Source organism: Macaca nemestrina, chromosome 8 (genome assembly GCF_043159975.1).
Source record: "Macaca nemestrina isolate mMacNem1 chromosome 8, mMacNem.hap1, whole genome shotgun sequence".
Taxonomy (NCBI): Eukaryota; Metazoa; Chordata; class Mammalia; order Primates; family Cercopithecidae; genus Macaca; species Macaca nemestrina.
Genome location: NC_092132.1, coordinates 15,408,781 through 15,436,651, shown reverse-complemented (window position 1 = coordinate 15,436,651; position 27,871 = coordinate 15,408,781). Strand labels below are relative to the sequence as shown.

The following is a 27,871-nucleotide window of genomic DNA, read 5'->3' as shown; positions in this document are numbered from 1 at the left end:
CACCTTTACCATTATGCACCAGCTGTGAAGGGCTAAAGAGACTTACTTTCAAAGTCCAAGAAAAAATGTGCTGCATTGTGGTCTATGTCCCTGGTTAGCACCTTAATGAGATTACCCATGCCAGCAAACCTAAAAATAAAAATGGCAACATCATTTAGTTCCAGTAAAAAATTTTAAGCAGAGGCCTGGGATTTGGCAAAGGCTGGCTTGCTCATAATTATCAACAGGTGCAGGTTTATATGCTTTTGGCACTGAGAATTTGGAACAACAAAAGCACATTTGGCTCTGAGTTTATAGCTCCTGTCCCTCTTTTCCACATATCAAAAAAATTACATAAAGCAAGATGGGAAAAAAGATTAGATTTTGACATGTTACTCCTTTAAAATTTTTGAGGCATATATTTCTCAATTTAAATTAACAGCAAAACTAGATTTCTCAAGTAAGTAAATACAGAAACCATTTTTTTAAACAATAGGGATATTTTCCTTCTTGCAGAGTCAAATCCTATTGGGAATACAAAGAAGAAAGTATTCAAACCACATTTAACCATTAAAGCCTAAAGAAAGTTATCAATTAATGACCCATCTAAAAAAACTTTACCATACATAAAATATTTTTGATATCTTCTATCTCTTAAGATTAATCAAACTTTTATTATTTAACTCTTAGACTGAATAATCAACTCTATACAACTATACCATGCATGGAACTTAAAAGTTAACACAGCAAACAAGCACAACAGGGAGCCAGCAATTATCACAACTTAGTAGGTTTGCAGAGCGAAAAAAGTGAAAATACGGCATTGGCATAAATGTTGCCCAAGATCTCCACAATACAGTGAGGATGAAAGTGGGAAATGGGGTCAGAAACACCCAGGAAACCAGGTTCAAACCTCGAAGGTAGAGTAACAAAAGGGGAGGCAAACTATGGTATCACGGCTACCCACATCCTCCTCCCTCCAACTGCTGTACTTTTCCTCCAACTGCTATGTGTTTTTCTCCAAAGATCCTGTTGCTGGCAAATGTAAATAAAGCAAAACATAAAACAATATTTTTATTGAGAAAAAAAGACAACTTGCCACTCACTCTCATTGTAAGAAGCTTGAAAAAAGTTACACTTCCTGTCACCTGTGGCATCCCCTTCTTCCACCTACTCTCCAACATCAGCATATATTTCTAACTGTAAGCTTCCCATGAGGAAATAAATATGAGTGTGTAACAGTTACTTGCTTTAGTGGTCAAAGTCCGATGTACGGAAACAAAAATTTCTTATAAAATGTTAAAAGCAATCTAATCTATTCACATATGGTAAGTACTGAATGGTTCTTCCCTTTTGAAACAATATTCCCCCAATGGGGGAGGTGGAGATCTATCTTCTTTTTATATTAATATTTCTATTACACAGAATTTCAAGGGCCTGATTTTGTACAATACTTTACACAAATGGATTAGCTGACATTAAGCTAAGAGGGAAATATTTAGTATTTCATCTTAATTACCTTATACATTGTAACACATTTAATAATACCAAGCTTTTATATTAAAGGAAAGGATAAACATTTTTCCTAAATCATCACACCCAAATAATAACCTCAAATTGGTTACTAAAGTTATTCAATAGATGTTGGAAGAAACCATTTGGAAGTAGCATACTTCACAGCTTTAATTTTTAAAAGCTTTCCAACATATATGGAATGACTGTTTCCAAACATATATAAATTTTCTCACTAATGAGAACTGAGACCAAATACACAAAAAATTACCTAGTGGTATCAATACTGCAACTACAGATGAAAAATATATCATGAGAAAGGACTATAATTACTTTTAGTAAGAAAAAGGCAGCACACCATTTGGTTTTAGGAGTTTAATCTATGGAATCAAACCAGAAATTGGACTCTAGCTTAGTAGCTGTTTGACCTTAAGGATGGTAGTTAACCCTTCTGGGGACTCATTTCTTGATTGGTAAAATGCAGGTAATTTTAGTAACTATCTTAAATTCCTATTATGAGTGTTAAATGAGATTAAGCACTGACTCAGCTTAGTGTCTCGCACACAGAAAACATTTAATAAATATTGGCTGTTGCTGTAATTGAAACCTAAATATCACAAAATAACCTTTTAAAAGTAATAATGGCTCTATTTCTTTTAATATAAACCTGAGTCCTTATCAACACATTCCAAAGTTATAAATTAGAACAAAGCCCATATTTGTCAAGAATATTGCTGAAATGTTGTCCTAAAATTAGTTCTATTAACAGGAAACCATCATCAGGTATGCATGGAGAAGAGGGAGATTAGGCTTCCTTACCTTTTTACCTGTATGCACACAGTCCAACCTTGGGAAAAATTTTGGAACTAGCCAGGTATGTCTGCTCCATTGTCCTACAGCTCCTTCTGTAAACTTCTTCCTCTGTATATGGTTCTTCTTTCCAGGCACTCAAGGCTAATGTGATCCTCCCCTCCTCATACTTGGGAGTATGACCACTACATCAGACTTCGTCCTGACCTACTTACTCTCATAAGGATTGAGAATTTCTTGCCTATTTATCCCACACACAGACACTTAGTTTGAAAATGGCTCAGTTGGCTGGGCACGGTGGCTCATGCTTGTAATGTCAGCACTTCGGGAGACCAAGGTGGGCAGATCACGAGGTCAGGAGTTTGGGACCAGCCTGGCCAACACAGTGAAACCCCGTCTCTACTAAAGGAGGTGGCGGTTGCAGGGAGCCAAGATCACACCACTGCACACTCTAGCCTAGGCAACAGAGCTAGATTCCCTCTCAGAAAAAAAAAAAGAAAAGAAAAAAAAGAAATGGCTCAGTTTATCTAACACAGTGTTTCTCAGTCTCAGCACTATTAACATTTTGGTCTGAGGAGTTCTTTTGTTATTGAAGTCTGTCTCACATTGCAGGAAACACAGCAGCATCTTGGGTTTCAATCCACTAGATACCAGTAGCTACCCCCCATACAAGCTGTGACAATTAAAAATGTCTCTAGATACTGCCAAATGTCTCCTAGGGGCAAAATCACCCGACTGAGAATCACTACAACAACTGTTGTCCAGTGCAAAACTTGGCTCTACCACATAGCACACAGGACAGATGCTACATAGGCAGCACATATCACAATGTCTCTTTGAACAAAAACTCATGCAATTTTCAAAGCTCTAAAAACAGTCCCATTATAACATTATCGGTTCTCCTATCCTTTATAAGAATAAACAAAAAATTAAAACCATAACCCTATCTTGCTATATTTTAACCTGGCCAAAAATCAAACAAACAAACAAACAAACAAACAAACCCTCCTGTCCTCTCACTGTGACTGTTTTCAACTAATATGACAGTGGTTAATCATCAGCTTAGGTGGGACCAGACTGCCTGGGTCTGAAACCCAGCTCTGCCACTTCCAAGCTTTGTGACTTTAGTCAAGTGTTTTTTAACTTCTCCATTCCTCAGTTTTCTCATGTGTAAAAGGTGCATATTAATAATATTCACCTCAGAGGGTTTCTAAAATCATTAAATGGGTTAAAATAAGCACCACATTTAGCTCCATACCTGGCAGTTTATTTACTATTACTGTTGCAGCTGTCAGAGCAACCTAATGACGGGCTCTGTTCCCAGCAGCAGAACTTATGGAATGTGAGGCGTGGGCGGATGTGGCAGTCATACTTCCTGCCACAGAGGATGGCAGTCTGTCACAAGAGAATGAACCAATATTACAGTGCAAAGTCTCAGAAAGTGTCCTGGAGTCATTAATTTCCATTCATTCCTGAGTTCCAGCTGTCACTTCTTTCAGTCCAGTTGCTTGATTTTCCTCTGGTTTTAAGATACCCTAGTTTTTTTAAACCAATATCCCTTTTAGCTGTTGAGCTGGATTTCTCCCATCTAAAGGAGACTAGTAAGATTTCTAAGTTTTGGATGAATAAATACATTTGATATGAAAGATACCAAAGGTTTTAAGACTTTTTTTGAGACAGGGTTTCACACTTGTTGCCCAGACTGGAGTGCAATGGTACGTTCTTGGCTCACTGCAACCTCCGCCTCCCAGGTTCAAGTGATTCTCCTGCCTCAGCCTCTCGAGTAACCGGGATTACAGGCATGCACCACCACACCTGGCTAATTTTGTATTTTAAGTAGAGACAGGGTTTCTCCGTGTTGGTCAGGTTGGTCTTGAACTCCCAGCCTCAGGTGATCCACCCGCCTCGGCCTCCCAAAGTGCTGGGATTACAGGTGTGAGCCACCATGCCCAGCTGGATTTAAGATTTTAAAGCAGACTATATAAAAACTAACCCAAAACACTATTAATATATTTTAGAGGTAACAAATATTATCACTTAGAATAATAAACTAAGTCTTACTATCTGAATTTAGAAGGGAAAAGCTAAAGAATCCTCTTTCAAATTATTTTCTATTGTAATCTTTAGATTTAAACTAAATATTGTATTTACTAAATAAGCTAAAAATAAATTTAACACAAATTTAATACACAGAAACCAGACACGGTTTACCTCAAGAGTTGTCCTATTTCTGGTGGAATTTTTTTTACTATGAGCCCTTACATTAGACATTTGTTTCCACGTTGACAACTTATCTGGAAAGGAACACGCCCTTCCTGGCCGGTAGTCTGTGGAATGTATTTTTAAGCTAACAAAAGGCACTTAAATACATTAGACCATTTTCCCATAAAACATTTGAAAAGAAGTTTCCTTACAGAATAATAGCCAATAGAAACAACTATACCCTACCATTACTATAATACTTCCTCTATCTTTCCAGAAACTTCCTAAGAGATGTTATTACTTCACTTACTTTTTCCTCCTCAAGGTACTTTTAAATTTTGTCTCCTCTTCCTAGAATGCTAGTCCTAAAGATTTTCCCATGACTGGCTTCTTTCCATCCTTCAGGGCTCATCTCAAAAGGTTTCTCTTTGAAGAGGCTTTTTTCTCTGCCAACCTCTTCAAAGGAGTTGCACCAGCTGCAGCTTCTACCAGTGATAATCTTCTACCTACTGCTTCACCCAATTTATTTCTTAAGCATATTTATCACAATCTGATTTTGTCTTAATTGTTTAGTGTCAGTTTTCCTCACATCCAGCTTATAAACGTATTAAAGATTTGTGAGTGGCCAGTGAGAAGGAGGGGGAGGAAAGAAAAGTAACAAACACACTGACCAGCTTCACTTTAAATCAGGGTTTCTTAAACTCAGCAATACTAACATTTTAACTGTACTATTCTTTGAGGGACTGTCTAGTGCCTTGTAGGTTTGTTTAGCAATATTCTGGGCCTCTGCCCATTAGATACCTCTTACCACCCCTGCTCTCAGCTGTGACAACCAATAATGCCTCCAGACATTGTCAAATGTCCCCTGGGAGGCAAAACTGCCTGTTGTTGAAAGCTGCTGCTTTTAACATATTACCACCAACCTGAAGTGCACCCTCAGTTTGCTACCTCACTCAATCTCCTCTCCCACTTTCCCAGGTGATTATTCCATACATTTAAAAAATGCTTACCTTCCTCATGATCTCTTCCAAAAAAAAAAAAAAAGAAGAAGAAGAAGAAGAAGAAGAAGAAGAAAACCACAAAACCCCAACAACCCATCCTCCATTCTCACTTGCAGGAAATGACCTCACTGTATTTTTCACACACAACACACAGAGGCATCTATCTTTTCTACCACCCTCTCTAGTAACCATACACCCACCCTCTGTACCTGTTTCCTGAAGGACAACCTTTCCTCTGGGGCACTACTCCCACTTGCCTTTGTCTCCTCAAGGACTTCATGTTCCCTCTACTACAACATCATCTTTCTTGTCCTCTTTATAGAAAGACTTGTCAAATGAACTGTTGATAGCTGTTTCTTTCCACTTTTCAAACTTCTATTCTTTCAACTCATTCCAGTTTGGCTTTTATGCCCACTACAATAAAGCTGTCCCTGTCAAGGTCGCCAAAACTTGCATTTGGCTAAATCTAAAGGACAATTCTCACACTTCAACTTACTGAACTAGCAGCTCTTGACCCAGTTAATCACCCACGCCTTCCTGAAAACACTTTCTTCAAAATTTGACATTCTGAACAATATATTGTCTTGAGTTTCCTTCCTACTTGTTTTTCTTTTCAGTACCCTTCTGTTTGGCATACATACATTTATTTCTTCCATCTTAAACAGAAATGTACCTTGATTCTATTTCCCTCACCAGCTCCCATCCTATTCCCTTGCTTCTCTTTGCAGCAAAATTCCCCAAAAGGAATAGTCTAACACTCAGCTTCTTTTATTTCTCTCCTTTCATTCTCTGTTAAACCCCTTGCAATGTGGCTTTTATCCCCATCCCACACCACCAAAACTGCATCAGGTTTTGGTGGGATGGGAAGGCCATCAGGTAACTTCCATGTTGCTAATTCCAATGTCAATACTCCGCCCTCACACCTTACCTTGCCTGTCAGGAGCATCTGCCCTGACACTCCCCTCATCCTCCTCAACACACTTTTATCATTAGCTTAAAGGGCAGCACGTCTCACCTCTCCAACTGCCACACCTCCCTACTTCTTGCCACCCTCACTTCTTGCCAGGGTTGCTGGTCTCCCTGTTTCCACCCCAGCCTCCTCCTATAATCTCTTCCACATATAAGAGGCAAAGCACTCTTTTAAACATATAAATCATCCTTTCTCTACTCAAAGCCATGCAATGACTCACTAACACACTCAGAATAAAATCCAAATCCCTTACCAGGTTGATATGATTCAAATTTGTGTCTCCACCCAAATTCAGTGACAAATCAAAGACAATGGGGAAAAATGCCTCCAAGGCATCTCAGAGACCTTTGTGGCAGCCCCTCCCCCCCCCCCCCCCCCCCCCCCCCCCCCCCCCCCCCGCCATCACAGACTCAGAGGTCTAGGCAGGTAGAATGGTTTCACAGGCCAGGCCCAGGGCCTGGCTGCCCTGGGGACACTGCTCCCTACATCCCAGCCACTCCAGTTCCAGCCATGGCTAAAAGGGTCCTAGATTATGTCTCAAGCTGCTGTTCAGGCAGGTACAAGCCATAAGCCTTGGCAGCTTCCATGGGTGTCAGGCCTGCAGGTGCGCAGACAGCAAGAAGTGTTGAGGCTTGGGAGTCTCTGCCTAGATTTCAGAGGATGTATGGACATGCCTGGATGTTCAGGCAGAAGTACACTGCAGGGGCAGAGTCCTCATGGAGAACCTCTCCTAGGGCAGTGCACTGGGGAAATGTAGGGTTGGAGTCCTCACCAAAGCACTGCCTACCATAGTTGCGAGGAGGGGGCCACCCGTGCTCCAGACCCCAGAATGGTAGATCCAACAACAGCTCGAACCATGCACCTGGAAAAGCCACAGACACTCAATGCCAGCCCTTGAGAGCAGCCATGGGAGGTGAGCCCTGCAGAGCAAGAGGGGCAGAGCTGTACAAGGCCTTAGGAGCCCACCCCTTACATCAGTGTGGCCTGGATGTGACACATGGAATCAAAGGAGATTATTCTGGAGCTTTAAGATTGAACAACTGCCCTGCTAGGTTTCAGATGTGCATGAGGCTTAAAGCCCCTTTGTTTTGGCCTATTCCTCCCTTTTGGAAGGGGAGTATTTAAACAATGCCTGTACCCTCATTGTATCTTGGAAGTAACTAACTTCATTTTGATTTTAAAGACTCATAGGTGGAAGGGCCTTGTCTCACCTCAGGTGAGACTTTGGACTGTGGACTTCTGAGTTAATGCTGAAATGAGTTAAGAGTTGGGGGACTACTGAGAAGGGCTGATTATATTTTGTAATGTGAGAAGGTCATGAGATTTGGGAGGAGCCAGGAACAGAATGATATGGTTTGAATTTGCGTCCCTGCCCAAATCTCATGTCGAGTTATAATCTCTAGTGCTGGAGAAGGAGCCTGCTGGGAGGAGACTGGATCATGGGAGTGGACTTCCCCCGCTTGCTGCTGTTGTGATAGTGAGTTCTAATGAGGTCTGGTTCTTTTAAAGGGTGGGGCACCTCCCCATCTCTCTTCCTCCTGCTCTGGCCATGTAAGACGTGCTGCCTTCCTCTTTGCCTTCCGCCATTCAAAGTTTCCTGAGACCTCCCCAGCCATGCTTTCTATACAGCTTGCAGAACCATGAGCCAATCAAACCTCTTTTCTTTAGAAATTACCCGGTCTCAGGTAGTTCTTTATAGCAATGTGAGAACAAACTAATACAGGGGTCCTACAAAATCTTACATCATCTGCCCCTGACACACTCTGGCGTCATATCCCTTCACTCTCCACTGCACACATGCACATCTAACCACAAAAGCCTGTCTGCAGTTTCTGCTGCTCAGTAAGGCCTCACCTCTTCAGAGAGAATCCTTGAGCTACCTACCCATCTATAAATGCCCCTTCCATCCTCCTCTCTATCCCCTTCCCAAACTGATGGTTTGTACCATCTAACACACATTCCTATTACTCTTATCTATTTACTTTGTCTTTCTCTGACTAGGCAGGGGTTTTGTTTTATACACTCTCTATCCTGAGCACTTAGAACAATGCCTGGGATGTAGTTGGTATTCATAAGTATTAGCTGAAAAAATACATGGTTAAAAACAGACAGAGAGGCCGCACACAGTGGCTCACGCCTGTAATCCCAGCACTTTGGGAGGCCGAGGTGGGCAGATCACCTGAGGTCAGGAGTTTGAGACCAGCCTGGCCAACATGGTGAAACCCCATCTCTACTAAAAATACAAAAATTAGCTGGGCAGGATGGCAGGCACCTGTAATCCCAGCTACTCGGGAAGCTGAGGCAGGAGAACTGCTTCAACTGGGAGGCAGAGGTTGCAGTGAGCCAAGATCACACCACTGCATTCCATGGGCAACAGAGCGAGACTCCGTCTCAAAATAAAAATAAAAACAAAATCCTAGGACCCTAAGAATTATACTACATCCACTCTGCCTGCGGTCTCTAAATGGAACAACAAAGCCTAGATGACAGCACATCTGTTTACAGCATAGTGCACACAATATTCTAAGCCCACTATTGAGACCTACTCCTCAGAAAAAAATACTCATTTCAATGAATTACTGCTCACTGACAATGCACCTACTCACCCAAAAACTCTAATGGAGATGTATAAGGAGATTAATGTTGTTTTCATGCTGCTAACACAATATGCACTCTGCAGCTGATGGATCACAGAGTAATTCTGACTCTTAAGTCTTATTATTTAAGAAACACATTTCTTAAAGTTAAACCTGTCACAGATATGGATTCTTCTGACGGATCTGAGAAAGGAAACTGAAAGCCTTCTGGAAAGGATTCGCCATTCTAGACACCATTAAGAACCTTTGTGATTCATGGGAAGGGGTCAAATATCAACAGGAGTTTGAAAGAAGTTGCTTCTAACTCTCACGGATGACTGTGAGGGGGATTCAAGACTTCAGTGGAGAAAGGAATGGCACATGTGGTGGAAATACCAAGAAACTAGCATAGAAGTTTATCTTAGAAGGGCCTTTAAGATGTGACTGAATTGCTGCAATCTTATGATAAAAATTTGAGTGGATGAGGAGTTGCTTCTTATGGGTAAGCAAAGAAAATGGTTTCTTTCCTTTTTTTTTTCTGAGACAGAGTTTCACTTTTTCACCCAGGCTGGAGTGCAGTGGCACGATCTTGGCTCACTGCAACCTCAGCTCCCAGGTTCAAGTAATTCTCGTGCCTAAACGTACTGAGTAGCTGAGACTACAGGTGCAAGCCACCACAGCTAGCTGATTTTCTGTATTTTTGTAGAGATGGGGTTTCACCATGTTGCCCAGGCTGGTCTCAAACTCCTGAGCTCAGGCAATCCGCCCACCTCGGCCTCCCAAAGTGCTAGGATTACAGGCACGAGCCATTACGCCCAGCCAAAAATGGTTTCTTGAGATGAAATCTACTCTGAAGATGTTGTTTAGACTGTTAAAATGAGTATTACATCAACACAGCTGATAAGCACTGGCAAGGTCTGAAAGTACTGCCTCCAATTTTGAAAGTTGTATTGTGGTTGAAATGTTACCCAACAGTATCACATGCTACAGAGAAATCTTTCCCGGAAGAGTCAACTGATGTGGCAAACTTCATTGTTGTCTTATTTTAAGAAATTGCACAGCCACCCAACCTTCAGCAACTACTACCTTGATCAGTCTGCAGCCATTAACATCCAGGCAAGACCCTCCACCAGCAAAAAGGTTAAGACTCGCTGAATGACGGCTCAGGTAATTGTCAGCATTTTTATCAATAAAGTATTTATAAATTAAGGTATGTACACTGTTTTTTAGATATAAATCATATCAATAATCCCAGTAACACTTCTGAAAATATTCAAGGCACCACCCTCATCAAATATTGCCCAAAGTCTGCTTACTGAACTGATTCTAAGAAACTGTACCATCACTTGAAAGCAGGCCAGGCGCGGTGGCTCATGCCTGTAATCCCAGTACTTTGGGAGGCCGAGGTGATGAGATTACTTGAGGTCAGGAGTTTGAGACCAGCCTGGCCAATATGGCAAAACTCCATCTCTACTAAAAATACAAAAATTATCCAGGCGTGGTGGCACATACCTGTAGTCCCAGCTACTAGGGAGGCTGTGGCATGAGAATCTTTTGAATGCAGGAGGCGGAGGTTGCAGTGAGTCAAGATTGCACCACTGCACTCTACACTCTGCAACAGAGTGAGACTGTCCCAAAAAAGATAAAATAAAAAAAGAAAAAAATGAAGAGGAGAGGAGAGAAGAAGGGAGGAGAAAAGAGGAGAAGGGAGGAGAGGAGAGGAGACAGGAAGCAAGCAAATGTCACCAAAAGGAATGAAAAGGTGGGAAGAAGAAAAACAAAAGGGACCTTTGAAGTCCCGTCATAGTTTCTTCCAGCGGTAAGATAGCTAGGGCTCCAAGCTCTAGCTTCTTGTGGAACTCCCAGCACAGTGCATAATGTGGCCCCCTTCAAAGGTCTGAGACTCCAGGCCTATGGGGTTCTTCCTTCAAGCTCCTAAATTCTCCCAAATCTATCTCTTCTCTTTTGTTCCCTGAGCCCTAAAAGTAATTGCTGTTTCTTGTGGTTTCTATTAATATCTAAGTTACCTCAGCAGTCTCTTTTGGCTCAGGTTTCCAACACTTGTGAACTAAATACATATATTAAAATTCCTCATTTTAAAATGATTTCTGCTTTCCTGGTTGGAATTTGATATCAGGGAAGTTCTACAGAACAGTTTAATCCTTAACCTTACTAACACTATCTAACTCACTGCTATCAAGTACTAGTTTAGCTATTAATAAAGTGATCCTTTGATTCTCCATCTTTTGTGAAATGTAAAGAAAGAGACAGAGAGATCAGTACAACAGGATTCAGGTATTCCTGGGTGCCAGTGTTAATATCAACACAGTAGTACTAAAATCTCCCCATGAAGCCCTAGCAAATGTTAAGATCCATATATTTTAATTTTGGCTACTAAATTACATGCAGTTAAGTCACTTGACTTAAAGAAATGTGATATAACAAAGGAATAAAAATTGGGAGGCTTGATTTCTACTCCTATCATAAAATGTGTGACTTTATGCAAGTCAGTTTACTTGTTAGACTAAATCTCTTACTGAGCTTCTGGCTATTATTCTATATCCATTCCACTGCATCTTGCCTAACGCTGACATCTAGTGGATGGATACACTTAGACTTCATATTATAGAATGAAAAATCTTATTCTACCTATTTCTGTTGGGCCATGTGCAATGGATATAATAAATTAGGAGACTAATACTGTTCCTTACATGGAAGTGAAACACAATAAAATAGTATTAGATCAGATTGTCATGGTATCTTTGAGTCTGATTCAAAGATTACTGCCATTCTTCCATGATTCCAGGCATTAAAAGTTAAAAAATCTTCTGTATAACAGGAGATAGGAAAAAGAAGAATTTGATCACCAATGCAAATTACTGTCAGAGCCACATATTTAGACCATGAAAGCACAGAAACACATCCTGTTACAATGGCTTGCATCAAGCACAGACAAAAAGTATGTAGAAGGGCTACTACAAAGGCTCAAGGCAAGTAATACAGAAGTTTCTGGAATGGAATATGATGGAAACATGCAAAACCACAACTCAAAATGACCTATTTTGTAAGGACTTACTATGATAGTTTCTCTTGAAAATACGTTATCATTAGACAAATACAGTATTCTGAATTCATTTTGCATACATTATTTTAAAATCTATGAATGCAAAATAAATTTTATTTCATGTCAACAACTCAAAAGAAAAGCCTAGTCACACAAGTCCACTGTCACATTTAATTACCAAAATTGTTATTTTTTTGTGTGTGTGTGGAGTAGCGTTCTGCTTTTAACTATGGCTTCCTTTATACATCATGCTGTAAAATAAATATACGTCAATAGTTTCAATGACTAGAAATGGAAATATTTTAGAAAAGTTTCATTATATATTTCAAAATCATACTAGGCTGATGTAAAATGCAAGAGCAATGGGCACAATCGGATGGAAGTGTAAACTACTATGACAAGTTTGGGAAATCAGTCTGATATTCCTTCTGAAGTTCATGTGCAATATTCACACAACGAACTGTAATACTGTGCAAACAAATTAACTGCAGCTACATGCAATAAAAATGAATAAGTGAATTATAATGCTATCGGAAAACTGTACACAATATAATACCATTAAATCAAACACCATATTAAAGATACTAGTTATTTATAGGGGGAGATGATCATAGAATTGGGCAACTTTAAAGACCTGAGAATTATTCTAGTTCCTCAATTAGTGGTGGATTCGTGGGAGTCTTATTTTTAGGCTTCACAATTTACAAATGAAGTATGCACACTCTTGTATGAATCAGTAATTTTAAATGTTCAAAAATGTAAAGCCATTGATGCTGAGAGAACACGTATGTCTCACTGAAAGATGCCCAAGAAAAAAGCTCAGAATGGAATTCAGGTGCCTACCTCTTTCTAACACACATGCTACAATACATGGATGATCAGTTTTTTTAAATGTTTCATTATAAAGCCTCAGATACTTCCATATATGTAGCTTTTACAGTATCAGTGGTAGTAGTTGTTCTAAATCAAACAACGTTTACTTAGCACCTGTCTGCCAATGGCTATGATGAATATTGAATATCTGGTGCTGAGGAATTCACAGACAAGTGGAAGAGACCAGACAAGCAAGTGTGGGTATACTTTCATAAAGAAACGAGCAAAGGGCATTCTGAATACACAGAAAACGGAATACCTAACCCAGTTTTGGTAAAGTAAATAAAAGCTTCCCAGAGGGGCTGATTCTTAATTCTTTCTTGTTTGCTATTTATTTAAATTAGGAAGTAATTCCAACATAAAATACAAAAAAAAAAAAAAAAAACACACAAAATAAAAAAAACACTATTCACAGTCTTGTCACCCAGATTAAAGCTGTAACGATTTGGCAACAGTTGCTTTAGATGGGCTACTTTTCTATGTGTGCAGTTGACCTCCCAACCTCTTTCAATCAACTTTCCTCCCCTCTCCTCCTCTCTCACTGAAGATAATTAGTATCTTTTTTAAAAAAAATTATTAGATAGAGATGGATTCTCCCTATTTGCCCAGGCTGGTCTTGAACTCCTGGCCTTAACCGATCCTTCCACCTCAGACTCTCCAAGTGTTGGGATTATAGGCATGAGTCATCACACTAGGTCTTTTTTTTTTTCCAGCATGGTTTTCCTGCCAAACATATTTTAAGATTTTTTTACTCCAAAGTTATATATTCATCATAAACAATACAGTATTGTTCTGCTTTTCAATTTGCATATATGATATACTATGCATATTCTTTGAAAACTCGATTTTCTCAATGGTTTTTAAAAATTATTAATATTCATTCATTTTAGCTATTACATACTATTCGATTATTCAAAGAAACCAGTTTATTCACTCCTCTACTGAATGATGAGATTGTTTTCCACTTTTAAATATTAACAGTTATGCTTTACACCTCCATACACACACTATATATACTTAAGCTCATGTACAAAAGTCCTATAGGACAGCTATCTGAAAATGAAAAGGCAACCGTAACTTTACATGGTGCTAAATTGCTCTCCCAAGTACATCCATCAATTCTGTTCCACAGGTAGAAAGAGTTCCAATTTCCTGTCCTCCAAAACCTCAAGTTTAATTTTTGGAGTCTGAAATGTCTCTGATGTTTAAATTTGTCATTTTTTATCAGTAAACATATGCACCTTTTTGTATTATATGTTTATGGGCCATCTGTGAAGTGTATATGCATTTCCTCTGCCACCTATGGTCTTTATTTTTCTGTTGTTTCTCAGCCCCACTCCTACCTTTCTGCACTGCTGGGGCTGAGAATTCAAATGACATTTCCCAGACATCTTTGCCAGCTGGGCTCCTGTTAGATTATGTCAACAGGAGGCACTGGAGGGCGAGAAGACAGGAGGAAGAGAGAAGTTACTGATTTGAACAGGCTAGTAGTTGTAGGAACAGTGTGAATAGTATCCAATACCCTAATTAGGGACGGGTGCAGCCTGTAGGTTCAAGCCTAGTGGTGGCAGCAGCTTGTCTCTGGCAAAAGCAGTATCACAATTTCTTATTTTATTTTTGCTACTCTGTTCTCTCCCTTGTTCCTTTTGCTCTTCCAGCTTTTCTAGTATCTTTGTAACCAATCTTCTATATTAAATTGTTTGAAATATCCAGAGTGGTAAGTTTTCCTAACTTAACTTCAACTGTCATACCACTCTTTTTTCAAACTGAGTTTTAGGGAAATATATATATATATATATATATATTATTATTATTATTATTTTGAGATAGGGTCTTGCTTTGTCGCCCAGGCTGGAGCATGGTGGTGTGCTCATGGCTCACTGCGATCTCGACCACCCTGGCTCAATCCATCCTCCCACCTCTGCCTCCTGAGTGGCTGGGACTACATGCCCGTGTCATCACGCTCGGCTAATTTGTGTGGGGGGGAGGGGCGTGGGGGGAATATTGTTGCTGTTTGTTTTTTTCGTGGAGACAGGATCTCATTGTGTTGCCCAGGCTGGTCTCAAATTCATGGCCTTAAGCAATCCTCCCCAACCCTGGCCTCCTAAAGTGTTGGCATTACAGGCATGAGCCATCACACCTGGCAGCTTTAGAAATCTTGGATATCAACCTTTTAATGCTTATATACAAGGCAGATACTTTCTCCTAGGCTCTAACATATCTTAACTTTCTTTATGGTGTTTTCGTAACAGCCCAGTTTTTCATCTTCATGGTCTGTGCGTACTGTTTAAATAAAAATTCTTCAAAATTGCCTTATTCTTGCCCTTTTATTCACTCATGTGATTGTCAAATTCTACAAAAAATTCTGATGGGATTTTGATTTGATTTTGCATTAAATATATAATTGCCATCTCTACAATTTCAATCATTTTGTCATTTAATCTATGAATATGACAGATTACATAAATTCATTTTCTATTGCTAAACCATTCTTGCATTCCTGAGATCAAGTCTACTTGGTTGGTTATTTATTCATGAATAAATGAATGAGGGTGAATAAATAAAATTTGAAACAGGGTCTTGCTCTGTTGCCCAGGCTGGTCTTGAACTCCTAGGCTCAAGCAAACCTCCTACCTCAGCCTCCCAAGGTGCTACAATTACAGGCGTGAGCCACTGTGCCTGGTTTATTTGGTCATTTAAAAAAATATATTCCTAGATTTGGCTTTGCTAACATTTCACCTGGGATTATTTTGTAAGACTGACCGGTAGTTTTCTTCTCTGTTCCTGTCTGGTTTTGCTGTCAAGCCTATTTTTATACATAGACTTTTTCTATTATTTGGGACCATTTATAAACGATACAATGTGTCAGTTATTCAATGAGTTTTATAGGAAAGTTCTTCCAAACATTTAAGAAGTCTACATCTGTTTCATTTTTTAAACTCTAGCCTCTAACAGACATTCCATCACACAGCCGGTATTCAATATATATTTGTCAAATTAATGAATAATGAACAATTCAAGTAAAAAGCAGCTTATTTATCCAAAAAGAAATTACGTAAACTAAGGGCATCCCATAGAGTAGGTTTAAGTCAAATGAAACAAAGTGTAACTTAATAAATTAGGGAGTAAGTTCATAATCCCTTGGTCTTACCTACGAAGGGATAATTCAAATATAAGCTCTATAAACATCAAGAAAATCAAGGACAAGGTTAACAGGCAAAGGTTTATTGCTAAAACATTAAAGCTAGCCTAGGCAGCAATGATATTTTCCCACAATACTCTTACCACCTCAGAACTAATCTCCAATGGTGTTTCTCATGTTCTTATGCATTATCACAATGTGAGCACAAATCCTTAAAAATCTTGATGACCAACAGTCATCTTCAGAAGCAGCAATTTTAGTTTTCTGTTTTTGCACAGAGAATAACTAAGGGTTACAGAGACATTCTCATCCATTACTTATAAACATGCCACCCACCTCCCCAGAGTGAGAGTCTCTGGTGCCTCTTTCAGTCACCAAACAGCAGCAAAAGAGCAAGGAACTTAAGGACCGACTGCCAAGGAAACAGGCCCTGTGGCAGTGAAAGGATAAACTGTCCATCATTCTTTCTTCTCCTCGGAGATTTCACAGGAAAAGGAGAAAGTGCAGGAAACAGGAGGCCTACAATCGAAAGGAAATCTGCCAGAATTTGGCATATAGAAGTAAAGTGTCATTCCTAGTCACCTCACTATGACTGAAATAGATTAGAGATTCTTAAAAATTGTTCTGCTTTCTCTCATAATTTGAGTTAAAAGAAGGTATTCTCTGAAGTTAAGTATCCCTTAATTTCTGGGATTGACTAGGGGCTCTTCTCAACACTACAACCACTGTGAAGAGCGAAAGACAACAGGCAGAATGGCTTTATATCCCATTCCCAATAAACAAGAGAATCTCAGACCAGGAAGGGACAGTTCACAGTCAAATGGAAGACTCACCCTTGACTATTTAACCTTAGTATGAATCTATTCTACAACATATCCACACGAAGTAGCCATCTCACCATTGCTTAAATACTCTGCATGACTTAAATTTTAGACTTTGGTCAATTTTTAGAAAAATTTGTAGAAACTTAAGCCAATGACTGAATAAGCACAATTAAGACATGAATTCTAACCTCGAAAACCATACAATCCTTGTATTAAACTGAAATTCACCCATTTGTTAACTTCTCCTCCTTGGTTTAAATTCTCTTTGGCCTCCTAGAAATAAACTGAACACAATCCCTGTGCTATTTAACAAACCATTAAATATATGAAGTATCTTAAAACAACAGACAAATGAGGTCAAAAGAAAAGTTACCCATCAGATCATGTATGTTCACATTTGCAAAGTTATAAACAAGACATCTCCTATCTAGTAATGTCAACCAAGAATTTAGCCTCTAAGTAGAGTTCAGAAGTGATTTTCTAGGTAGGGACAGGCATGGTGGGTGGCTAATGCCTATAATCCCAGCACTTTGGGAGGCTAAGGTGGGTGAGGATTGCTTGAGCCCAGGAGTTCAAGACCAGCCTGGGCAACATAGCGAAACTCCATCTAAATTTGTATTTTTTGAGACAGAGTTTCGCTCTTGTCGCCCAGGCTGGAATGCAGTGGCACAATCTTGGCTCGCTGCAACGTCTGCCTCCTGGGTTCAAGTGATTCTCCTGCCTCAGCCTCCCAAGCAGCTGGAATTATAGGCATTTGCCACCACGCCCAGGTGATTTTTGAATTTTTAGTAGAGATGTGTTTTCTCCATATTGACCAGGCTGGTCTTGAGCTCCTTACCAGGTGATCCACCCGCCTCGGCCTCCCGAGGTGCTGGAATTACAGGCATGAGCCACTGTGCCTGGTCCCCATCTAAAACTTTTTTTAAAGTTTTTTTTTTTTTTTAAGGGAATACTCATCACAAATACCTTGTTAAACATTATAGGCTAAAGAACCAAGGGCAGTGGAAACTTTTTTCCCTGAGTGTCATCTTAACTTCTGTTTCCAAAGTACCCCCCACAGAGGGCTTTGCATGACGTTAGTGCTAAGGTTAGGTCAATAAATGAACGCTTACTGTGGCACATACAATTCATCCAAAAACAATTAAGAAAAATTTCAAGTGTTCCTAAAAGAAATTAGTACTAAAACTTCTAAGTTAGAAAAAAAATTTCACTGGAAAAAAACGTTTTTAAGAAAAGCAGTATGTTATGGCTGGTTGGACACAGAAGCTAAAAGTAAAATAAATTTTAAAAAGAAAAAAGTATGCTTATCAGGAAAAGAAGACAGATGTTAAGAAATGTTCTTAAATAGTTTTCTACAGTTTGTCAGGTCTTTCTGTTCTAGCCTTGTACACTAACGGAATTGAATGCAAGTGAAATTACAGAAGGGCACAAATGTTTTCCTGGTTCTTCAACTTAATTTAACGGAACTAAAATTAAAATCATTATCTTAAATGTATCTCCTCCAGGCTTATCATAACCAAACAGAATACAAAAACATATTTTTCTTCTCTTAGTAATAGAATTTTAAAGATATGTACTTGAATAATTTTCTACATTAATAAATCAGTATCTCTTACAGTGCTAAAAAGAGTCCAGCAGAGGTCATTCATTTACATTCTGATGTTGCCAAGGAGGTGGTAATTATAACTGAATATATACATTTTTGCTTTGCCTTTTTTTTTTTTTTTTTGGAGTCTCACTCTGTCCCCCAGGCTGGAGTGCAGTGGCACGATCTCGGCTCACTGCAACCTCTGCCTCCCAAATCAAGTGATTCTCGTGCCTCAGCCTCCTGAGTAGCTGCGATTACAGGCATGTGCCACCACGCCTGGCTAATTTTTGTATTTTTAATAGAGACCGAGTTTTGCCATGTTGACCAGGCTGATCTCGAACTCCTGACACCTCAGGTGATCGATCTATCCACCTCTGCCTCCAAAGTGCTGGGATTACAGGCATGAACAACTGTGACTGGCCTTTCATTATATCATTTTTTTAAAATACAATTTTACTTCAGAAAGAAGTAAAATTTTACAGCAGAAAGAGATCCCACTCGGTAAATTTAAAAAGCAGGTCCCATAATTATTTTCAAATGACAAATGACAAGGCCAGATACCTTTGTAAATAATTTTGTAAAAGCTGGTTCATTTTATTCTAAAGGCTGATTTATACAAAATAGGAAGAAACCTATGTTTTCTTAATACTGTGGAATAAGCTAATTGTAAATGAAATGTTGAGGTCATTATTAGGACCAAATACAATATGTGCTTATGCAAATTTTTTGAATTAAGTATGCCATTAATTATTACAGCTTTTAGTTTCACAAAGCACATAAAAAGGAAATGTTTATATAAATCAAAGTCCAAATCACTAAACCACTTTGAATTTTTACTGTCAACCTAAATAACAGAAAGAGAGTAAAACAAAGAAAAGTTTATTTCAGAACAGAGCACTGCAATAGGATTTTGCATGACATAGTAAACTATGCCATACATATTTAGGGAGGTAAAGGAAGACAAAGGTTTCAAAGGAAAAACAAGGGTTATATAATAGTTTTGAAATAAATATCCTTAGCTACAAAGATCGATAACAAGGGTGACACTAGTTGGAGGGTGAACAGGCGGATGCTGGGCAGATGTCCTTGCAGAAGTATTATTTTGTGCAAGGTGGTGATGGCCTTTGTGTAAGGATATGGTTTTTGTAGTCTCTTTCATTATCAGGCATATGAGTGTGAGAACACTCTTCACAGCCTTCCCTCGCTCTGCACACAGCTTCCCTGGGTTTCCTTAACATTAGTAACTCCATTTTGATTCTGAAGACTTTCACTACCACATGTCTAAAGTTGTTGGGAGAAAAAACGGAGAAAAGAAATGGAGAAAGGGGATGACAAAGGATAGAAAATCTGAGCCCAGACTAAAGGGTTTGTGAAATGACTTGAATGAGCTGAACTCCCTAATTTTATGAAAGAAGGGAAATAAAGACTAGAGAAACTTATTGACTTGGACAAAGCAGCAAATGAGTAAAAATGTGGGGCTTAATCCACTGACTCTGGCAGTGCAGCTTTTGAGAATCTCTTTAAAACACGGCATCAGGGCCAGATCACATCAAAAGAATCAAGTACCACCACAATGAAGGAAACAAAAACGAAAATCAGGTTCCCCACTATGTCCCCTTTAAAATGATTGTTAATGCTGTTGTTGCCATTAATCAAACTTCAACAGACCTGCCATTCAATTTGTAGTCAGCTGTCAGCTGCTGGGCAAACACTGGGATTCAGGGACATCATTCCAGCCTCTTTCTAGATCAGGCTGACACTTACCACCATACAGCTTATACTACTGATGGAACTGCAAAACAGTTGGTGACTTTCTGTAAGTCTCTACCTTTTTCTTGTTTTCAGAACACAATTATCAGAGCACTACTATTTGTATCCTTCCTATGGCAATGATGGCATTTCTCTTCTTAAAATTTTGGTGTCTCATACTGATATTTGGGCTTTGGGAAGACGGTTTTTTTGAGACAAGGTCCCACTCTATCGCCTGGGCTGGAGTGCAGTGGCATGATCTAAGCTCATGGCAACCTCTGCCTCCCGGGCTCAAGTGGTTCTTGTGCTTCAGCCTCCTGGGTAGCTGGGATTACAGGTGCGCACACTATGCCTGGCTAATTTTTGTATTTTTAGTAGAGATGGGATTTCACCATGTGGGCCAGGCTAGTCTCGAACTCCTGGCCTCTAGTGATCCACCCACCTCGGCCTCCCAAAGTGCTGGAATTACAGGCATGTGCCACCACGCGCCCAGCCCTGATATTTGTTTTTTACATATTTACTTCATGTTCTTTGAAGGCAGGCACTCGCCAAGGCTCAACATTTATTTTCTACTCCCTTTCTCCACAAAATTTGTTGTTTCTGTTATTATGGACCAGCAAATAGAAGCTTCTTCAAAGCTATTTCACAAACTTCTAGCCTACACCATTAGGATACTTTTTTTTTTTTTTTTTTTTTTTTTTTTTGAGAGACAGAGTCTAGCTCTGTCACCTCGGCTGGAGTCAGTGGTGAGATCTTCACTCACTGCAACCTTCCCGGTTCAAGTGATTCTCGTGCCTCAGCCTCCTGAGTAGCAGGGATAACAGGCAGGTGCTACCATACCTGGCTGATTTTTGTATTTTGAGTAGACACAGGGTTTCATCATGTTGGCCAGACTGGTCTCAAACTCCTGACCTCAATCCACCTGCCTAGGCCTCCCAAAGTGCTAGGATTACAGGCATGAGCCACCATGACCAGCCTGTGACTACTTCTTTAAGATTAGTTATATAGAACATGAAAAGCTACACTTACTGAAGTATGATGCAGAAAGGTCTAGCTGAATTTTCACTAACTGAGGTTCTTAATATGGGGGTCCATAGAGAATTCAGGGATCTGTGAATATGGATGGGAACCTTTTCACTAAACTCTATACAAAAATTAACAATTCCTTCAATCAAGAATATAAGTAACAAACCACAGTAGTATTAGAAAACCTATGAATTTGTCATTAATAGAAACCATGGGTATTTTCATATTACAATTTTTGCATACAACATCTACTTAAAATTATGATATACAGTATATTTACTCCTAATGCTTATTCTCTAACATGAGAAACACACATATTAATGTAAGAAGCACACATATTACTATTTGTTAATGGCTTTTCAATGTAATGTTTCCTTCTTAATCCTATGTAGTTTACGTCATACAATCATGTATCATTATTAGAATCATTATTCTGAGGCAGGATTCATAGGCTTCATAAGATTGCCAAAGAGGTCCTTGGCACAAAAAATACTCATTAAGAACCTCTGATCTGTAAAATACAGAGTAAGCAAGGTGATAACAATTCTGAAGGACTGTCATAGTAGTAACTGTTGTACTAGCTCTAACAAAATGATGGGCTGGATTTTTTTGTTTTTATTGTTTTTGTTTTCTGACACAGAGTCTCACTGTGTTGCCCAGGCTGTGGGCCAGGCTGGTCTCTTAACTCCTGACCTCAGGTAGGTAATCCATCCACCTTGGTCTCCCAAAGTGCTGGGATTACGGGCTTGAGCCACCGTGCCCACCCTTGTTTTTGTTTTTTGAGACAGGGTCTGGCTCTGTTGCCCAGGTTACAGTGCAGTGATGCAATCATGGCTCACTGCAACCTGGACACCCCAGGCTCAGGTGAGCCACCACGACTGGCCTGATGAGCTAGTTTTGAAAAAATATACTCTGTTTATAACTAAGAAGAACACGGAAAGGGATTTTAAGCCAGTCATTTTCGCTTAAGAACGCAAACTCTGTCTGTAAAAAAAAATTACGTTGTCAATACTTAATAACTTGTTATAATTAAAACAATTGCAGAATTACAAATGTTTAAGTACTCAGGACCCTTTAACAGCAACTACCTTTTATGGTAACGATTCTTTGCTTCTAAAAAAATTTTTTTTTAAAAAGGACCAAAACTAATAATGGATAGAATTCTTAAGATTATGTGTAAAGTGTCTTCCCCCTTCTGTTTTCAATGAAAAAAAATATATATGTACATACATATACTTTAAACTACTAAAATTATGGCTTAGAACTTTCTTGATCAACTATACTGGTGATAGCTAAAATGACTTAATTCAAAGGAAAACACATACCTCTCCTACTGAAAGAAAGCTGTTAAAAAAAAGTTCTAATTAATTTACATTTTCCCCACCAGGTCCTACTCTAAGTCAAAAACTAACCAATCGATATTTCCTAACAACATTTTTATTACCTCAATATTGTGTATAGAACATTTCCCTTAAATTATATGTAGTTAATATAAGCTTTTATTGAAATCATACATTTGAATAATCATTTCCCCCAAAGACATATTTACCTTCAGCCAGTGCTGGTGATTCTGTCCTTGTCCTTCTATCTGTTTAAAGAAAGAAAAAAAAAGGAAGACAGTCTAAAATATTATTATATTTTAAAACAAGTTTTTATTACAGTTAACTTTGAAGTTCACAAATGCCATCATGCACATGCACATTTTATACATACACACATATATTTACTTCCTTGGATTAACTCAACCACCACTTATGGAGGACCTATTTAGAGTAAGGCATCATATTAAGCCCTGAAAACAACAATAGGTTAAGACAACCCAGTTGTCACTGTCAATATACTCAGAGAGTACAAAGTGTACGAAGACAAGTACACAAATCTCATCATAGCTTATGAAGCAAAGGGTAAGAAAAGGAAAGTTAGTAATTCTTCTTTAGTCTTAGAGCAGGGGCCTACAACTATCAAAAGAGGCATATTTATATATTCTTATCACAGTTTAAGTTCATTCAGTTTCAATGTATTAATAATCAGTTTTACTCAAGGTACTAAAATCCTTATTCCATGACAATAACCTATTATTTGCCAGTGACACATCTGGCAAAATTCAAGTGAACCACAAAGCCCTCTCTAGGATTGGTTTTATTACTTCACTCATTCATTCATTCATTCATTCATTCATTTCTGTAGAGAGAGGGTCTCGCTATTTTGTCCAGGATGATCTCCAATTCCTGGTGCTCAAGTGAGTTTCCTGCTTTGGCCTCCCAAAGTGCTGGAATTACAGGCATGAGCCACCATGCCAGGCTTGGTTTTACTATTTCAAACACACAATTTTAGGTAAAATGGAATCTTCAGAATGAGTATAACTGTGCAAATAAGGTTATAAGAAGCAAATAAAGACATTAACCCCTTGGAGAAGAAGGTATGGATCACTCTTATCAGGAAAAAGCCTCATGTTTTCACTCTAGCTGAGGTACCTCCTCCTGACTGTACTATCTATGGTTCACTTTCTGCTCTGGGGCTTTGCAATAGATGTCTACAGGAATTCTTCAGTTATCCAGAGACATAAACAAACATGAAAATTTGAAGGTGTTAACACCATGGGCAACCCTTGACCAATGAGATGGGATCTAGCAAATAAATACCACCTTCTTCCCAGCAAAAGGCATATCTTTATTGCTTTCTCAGAGAGCTTCCTCAGGATCAAGCCCCAGGTGCTCACAAAAGCGAGCAGCTCAATAACGCACCCTTGGATTGGCGTTCCCTCTTTCCTAGTTCACTTGTTCCAGTCCTTTAACTTCTGTTTCTTGCTAACAGGTATGCAAATGATTACCTGTAAGAAAGCACCAGTCTCAGTTTCTGCTTTGTGGGTGAAACTAGGTCAATACACTTGATTTCCATGATACCATAATCCCTTTTCATCCCACCTCACTGGATGTTCCTTCTTAATTAAGACTACACTTTCTTGCACACCCCATATTCCACCCAAACTCTCACTACCCAAAATCCTGGTGCCTACTATTTCCTACTAACTCAAGGCGGAAGATTCTGTTGCCTGAGCATTATCAGATCTACTACTACTTCATATTCAAGACACTAGAAGAGAGGTTGCAAAAATGTATATGGAGTTGGCTGGCTGGGGCCATCTTAGGTAAGTGTTAACCAGGCAAACAAACAGGTGTGTTTATCTAAATGGTGCCACTGTTGTCAACATGCCATGCTAAAAATACAGGTGATCCAGAGCTCAATATCCATGTGAAACAGATTTTAGACATGAGCAACTAATGAAATAAGTCAGACACACTCAATAGGCCAAATGAAACCGTCTAAGGGCTATACGTGGAATAGCCATCAGTTTGAGACTTCTGCTGTAGAACTTCACGTTGTCTACAATTTATTATTTTATTTAATTAATTATTTATTTTGAGACGGAGTCTCGCTCTGTCACCCAGACTGGAGTGCAGTGGCGCCATCTCAGCTCACTGTAAGCTCCGCCTCCCAGGTTCACACCATTCTCCTGTCTCAGCCTCCAAAGTGGCTGGGAGTACAGGCGCCCGCCACCATTCCTGGCTAATTTTTTGTATTTGTAGTAGAGACGGGGTTTCACCGTGTTAGTCAGGATGGTCTCGATCTCCTGATATCGTGATCTGCCCGCCTCGGCTCCCAAAGTGCTGGGATTACAATATTTCACTTTTCTCTATGAGTTAGTTCACAAACAGGAGTCACGTTCAAAGCCTAACCACTCTAGTTTTCCTCAAAAGCTTGCCTTGGATCAGTATTACCAGAAGTGAAATGAATAAACACTTTTTTGCTTTTTCTGCCAAAGATAAAACTTCCTTCCCTAAGGCCCACTGCAGGCACCCAGAAATAAACAAAACAAGTGGCTTGACTGACCACTTTTATAAACAATAGCAGAAAAAACAGGGCTACTTTGCATAAAACCATGAGGAAAAATTCAATTATTAATTCAATAAATAATTATTAATCTACTAAAATAAAATTTTAATTAATAAATCAAGACACAATAAAACACTTGTAACTGTATTCATCCTTAGAAATCAAGTATCAGGTCATAAGTAGTAAATATGAACTAATATTTAAATTGGACAATCCAGGCACCTAAAATCTATAAACCCTAGAGATTCTTCAAGTTAAGTGCTAAAATGTACTTGCCTCCAGCAAGACATGAGTTATGACTTCAGACCATTCTGTCAACCATGTCTATAGCTTTGTAGTATTTCATATGATGGTACATAAATCTCACTGCTGGCCTTGTGCAGTGGCTCATGCCTATAAGCCCAGCACTTTGGGAGGCCAAGGTGGGTGGATCACCTAAGGTCAGGAGTTTGAGACCAGCCTGGTCAACATGGCGAAGCTCTGTGTCTACTACAAATACAAAAATCAACTAGGCATGGTGGTGCATGCCTGTAATCTCAGCTACTCAGGAAGCTGAGGCACAAGAATTGCCTGAACCTGGGAGGCAGAGACTGCAGTGAGCTGAAATCACGCCATTACACTCCAGCCTGGGTGATAGAATGAGACTCTATTCAAAAAATAAATAAATAACTAAATGGTGTTGAAATAACTCCACAGAAAACTAAGATAGACCCTTCTCAAACTAAACATTACACATGAATTCGAGTTTAATTTCTCAAAACTAAATCTCAGAAAATAGAACAAAGAATCTTACTTATCTTTGGAGGAATAACATGCTAAAATATAAAGCACTATAAGAAATTTTAAATGGAAAGATCAATCATGTAAAAATTAAAGATAAAGGATAACAAAATGTCTTAAAATAGTTCATGGGAGTGTATATAAATCACATGAAGACAACAGAAAAAAATAACTTGATAATTTGTAACAGGGAGGCAAAACAATAAATTATGAAAAAAATGTACACTCCCTAATAATAAAAAGCAAATATAGTAAAATGGTTTAGAGAACTGGTTCTGAAATGAGATAGACTTGGGTTGTATTTCTAATTATTTAAATTAAGTTATTTGAGCATGCTTTATTTGTAAAATGCAGATTTCCACTTATTTAAATTAGGTTATCGATGCATCCTTTTCCTTTGTAAAAGAGCAAAAATGAACTCAAAGTGTGTAGATTAATGGAACTGCTAGTTTTGCTCAACATGGTCATTACCTTTTGTATTTAATATTAAAATTACAATAATGTGTATCTCTCTACTGGCACTAAATCTCAATTATAGTACTCTTAAGAAAACCATGTCTAACACGCACCAGAACTCAAACGCCTGAGGCTTCCTCTATGTCATCCTACACCATGCTTACTATCACAAAACAGTTTGATCAGAAGAAAGTACAATGGTTACATTAAGAGCCTCCCACCTTGATATACCTAGAACTACATTTTCTATATAAAAACAAATATCAAGGCATATATGATACATATAAATCTTAATATTGTGCAAATATTAATACTAAATATTAATACAATATCAATAAATTCTTTTTTATAAAGTTTTTAAAAAACATTTCTAAATAAAATAGAGATGGGGTCTTGCTATGTTGACCAGGTTGGTCTCGAACTCCTGGCCTCAAACAATCCTCCCATCTCAGCCTCCCAAAGTTCTGGGATCACAGGCATGAGCCTGGACCATGCCTGGCCAAGAAATTCTTAATCTCTGTTGTAAACCCATGCTCCAGAAGATCTGAAATACCAACATTTCTCATTATCTCTAAACCTTTTTTTTAAATTACCTCCAGGGAAAAGTAAATTGCCAGTAATGGTTGCCTAGGTAATGCCAGGTTTTCAGAACATGACTTGATTTTTGTAGTCTAAAAATTTCTTACAACCTTAATTTTCCCCTTTATTATAAGGGTAAAACATATTCACTATAAAAAATACACAAAGTGGAAAGAAACAAGCACCACTACCTATAATCCCACAACCAAAGCTTTAACAATTTATTCTAATTTCTTTTATGTATATTTTTATATGATTTAACACCATTTCTTTGTATTTGTACTGCTTTTTATCATTGATATCATGAGCAATATTTTCACATGATTAAAAACTCTGCCAAAATGCCACTTTTAGTCTTTACATACCAACTCATCATATGGTTATACCACATTTTTTCAAGCATTTTCTCACTGTTGGATATTCCGGTTTTTCTAACCTTTTGCTCTTATAAACAATGCTATGCCCAAGACTTCCATAAGCACATAAAGACTTTGTGAGATTAGAAAAAGTTATCCCAGTCTAATATAAAAATGTTTATGAACTATTACTTTATTACACAACCTCAACAACTACACAATATAGCTCTGCCTGGGTTGGGGTTTAAGAACCCCAGTAAGCAAACACCCTGGCTGTGCACACACATGTCCCTGCACGCAAGGGTCACACTCTTGCCTACTGACAAATATAATCCCTGAACATTAAGGCACAAAAACATACCTAAGCCAGTGCCAGGCACCCTTGCCCCAAATTTCTCAAATGAGACTACCAGATCAGTTTCTGTCAGACTGGAGTGGTGGGCAAGTAAGCAAAAGGAATCACCTCAGGGGATGCCTGGAGTCTGGAGCT

The 27,871-nt window shown here is 38.8% G+C and overlaps 1 protein-coding gene across 31 annotated transcripts in view; it reads right to left on the bottom strand.

The window, feature by feature from the left end:
* Positions 1 to 27,871, bottom strand: part of CYRIB (CYFIP related Rac1 interactor B) — a 174,311-nt gene that overhangs the window by 38,550 nt on the left and 107,890 nt on the right. For 16 of the 31 annotated variants that reach the window (XM_071067824.1, XM_071067831.1, XM_011760053.3 and 13 more), the window contains 2 exons: positions 24,061 to 24,146; positions 22,866 to 22,904 (listed from right to left, as the gene is read on the bottom strand). Coding sequence is in view for 6 of the 31 variants with exons in the window: in XM_024796310.2 (XP_024652078.1) it covers positions 47 to 119 (73 nt within the window). In the remaining 25 variants the exon portion in view is untranslated. Of the gene's footprint in view, positions 1 to 46; positions 130 to 21,319; positions 21,401 to 22,865; positions 22,905 to 24,060; positions 24,147 to 27,871 lie in introns of all 31 variants that reach the window. The other 15 variants (XM_024796310.2, XM_011760059.3, XM_011760063.3 and 12 more) reach the window with 4 other exon arrangements.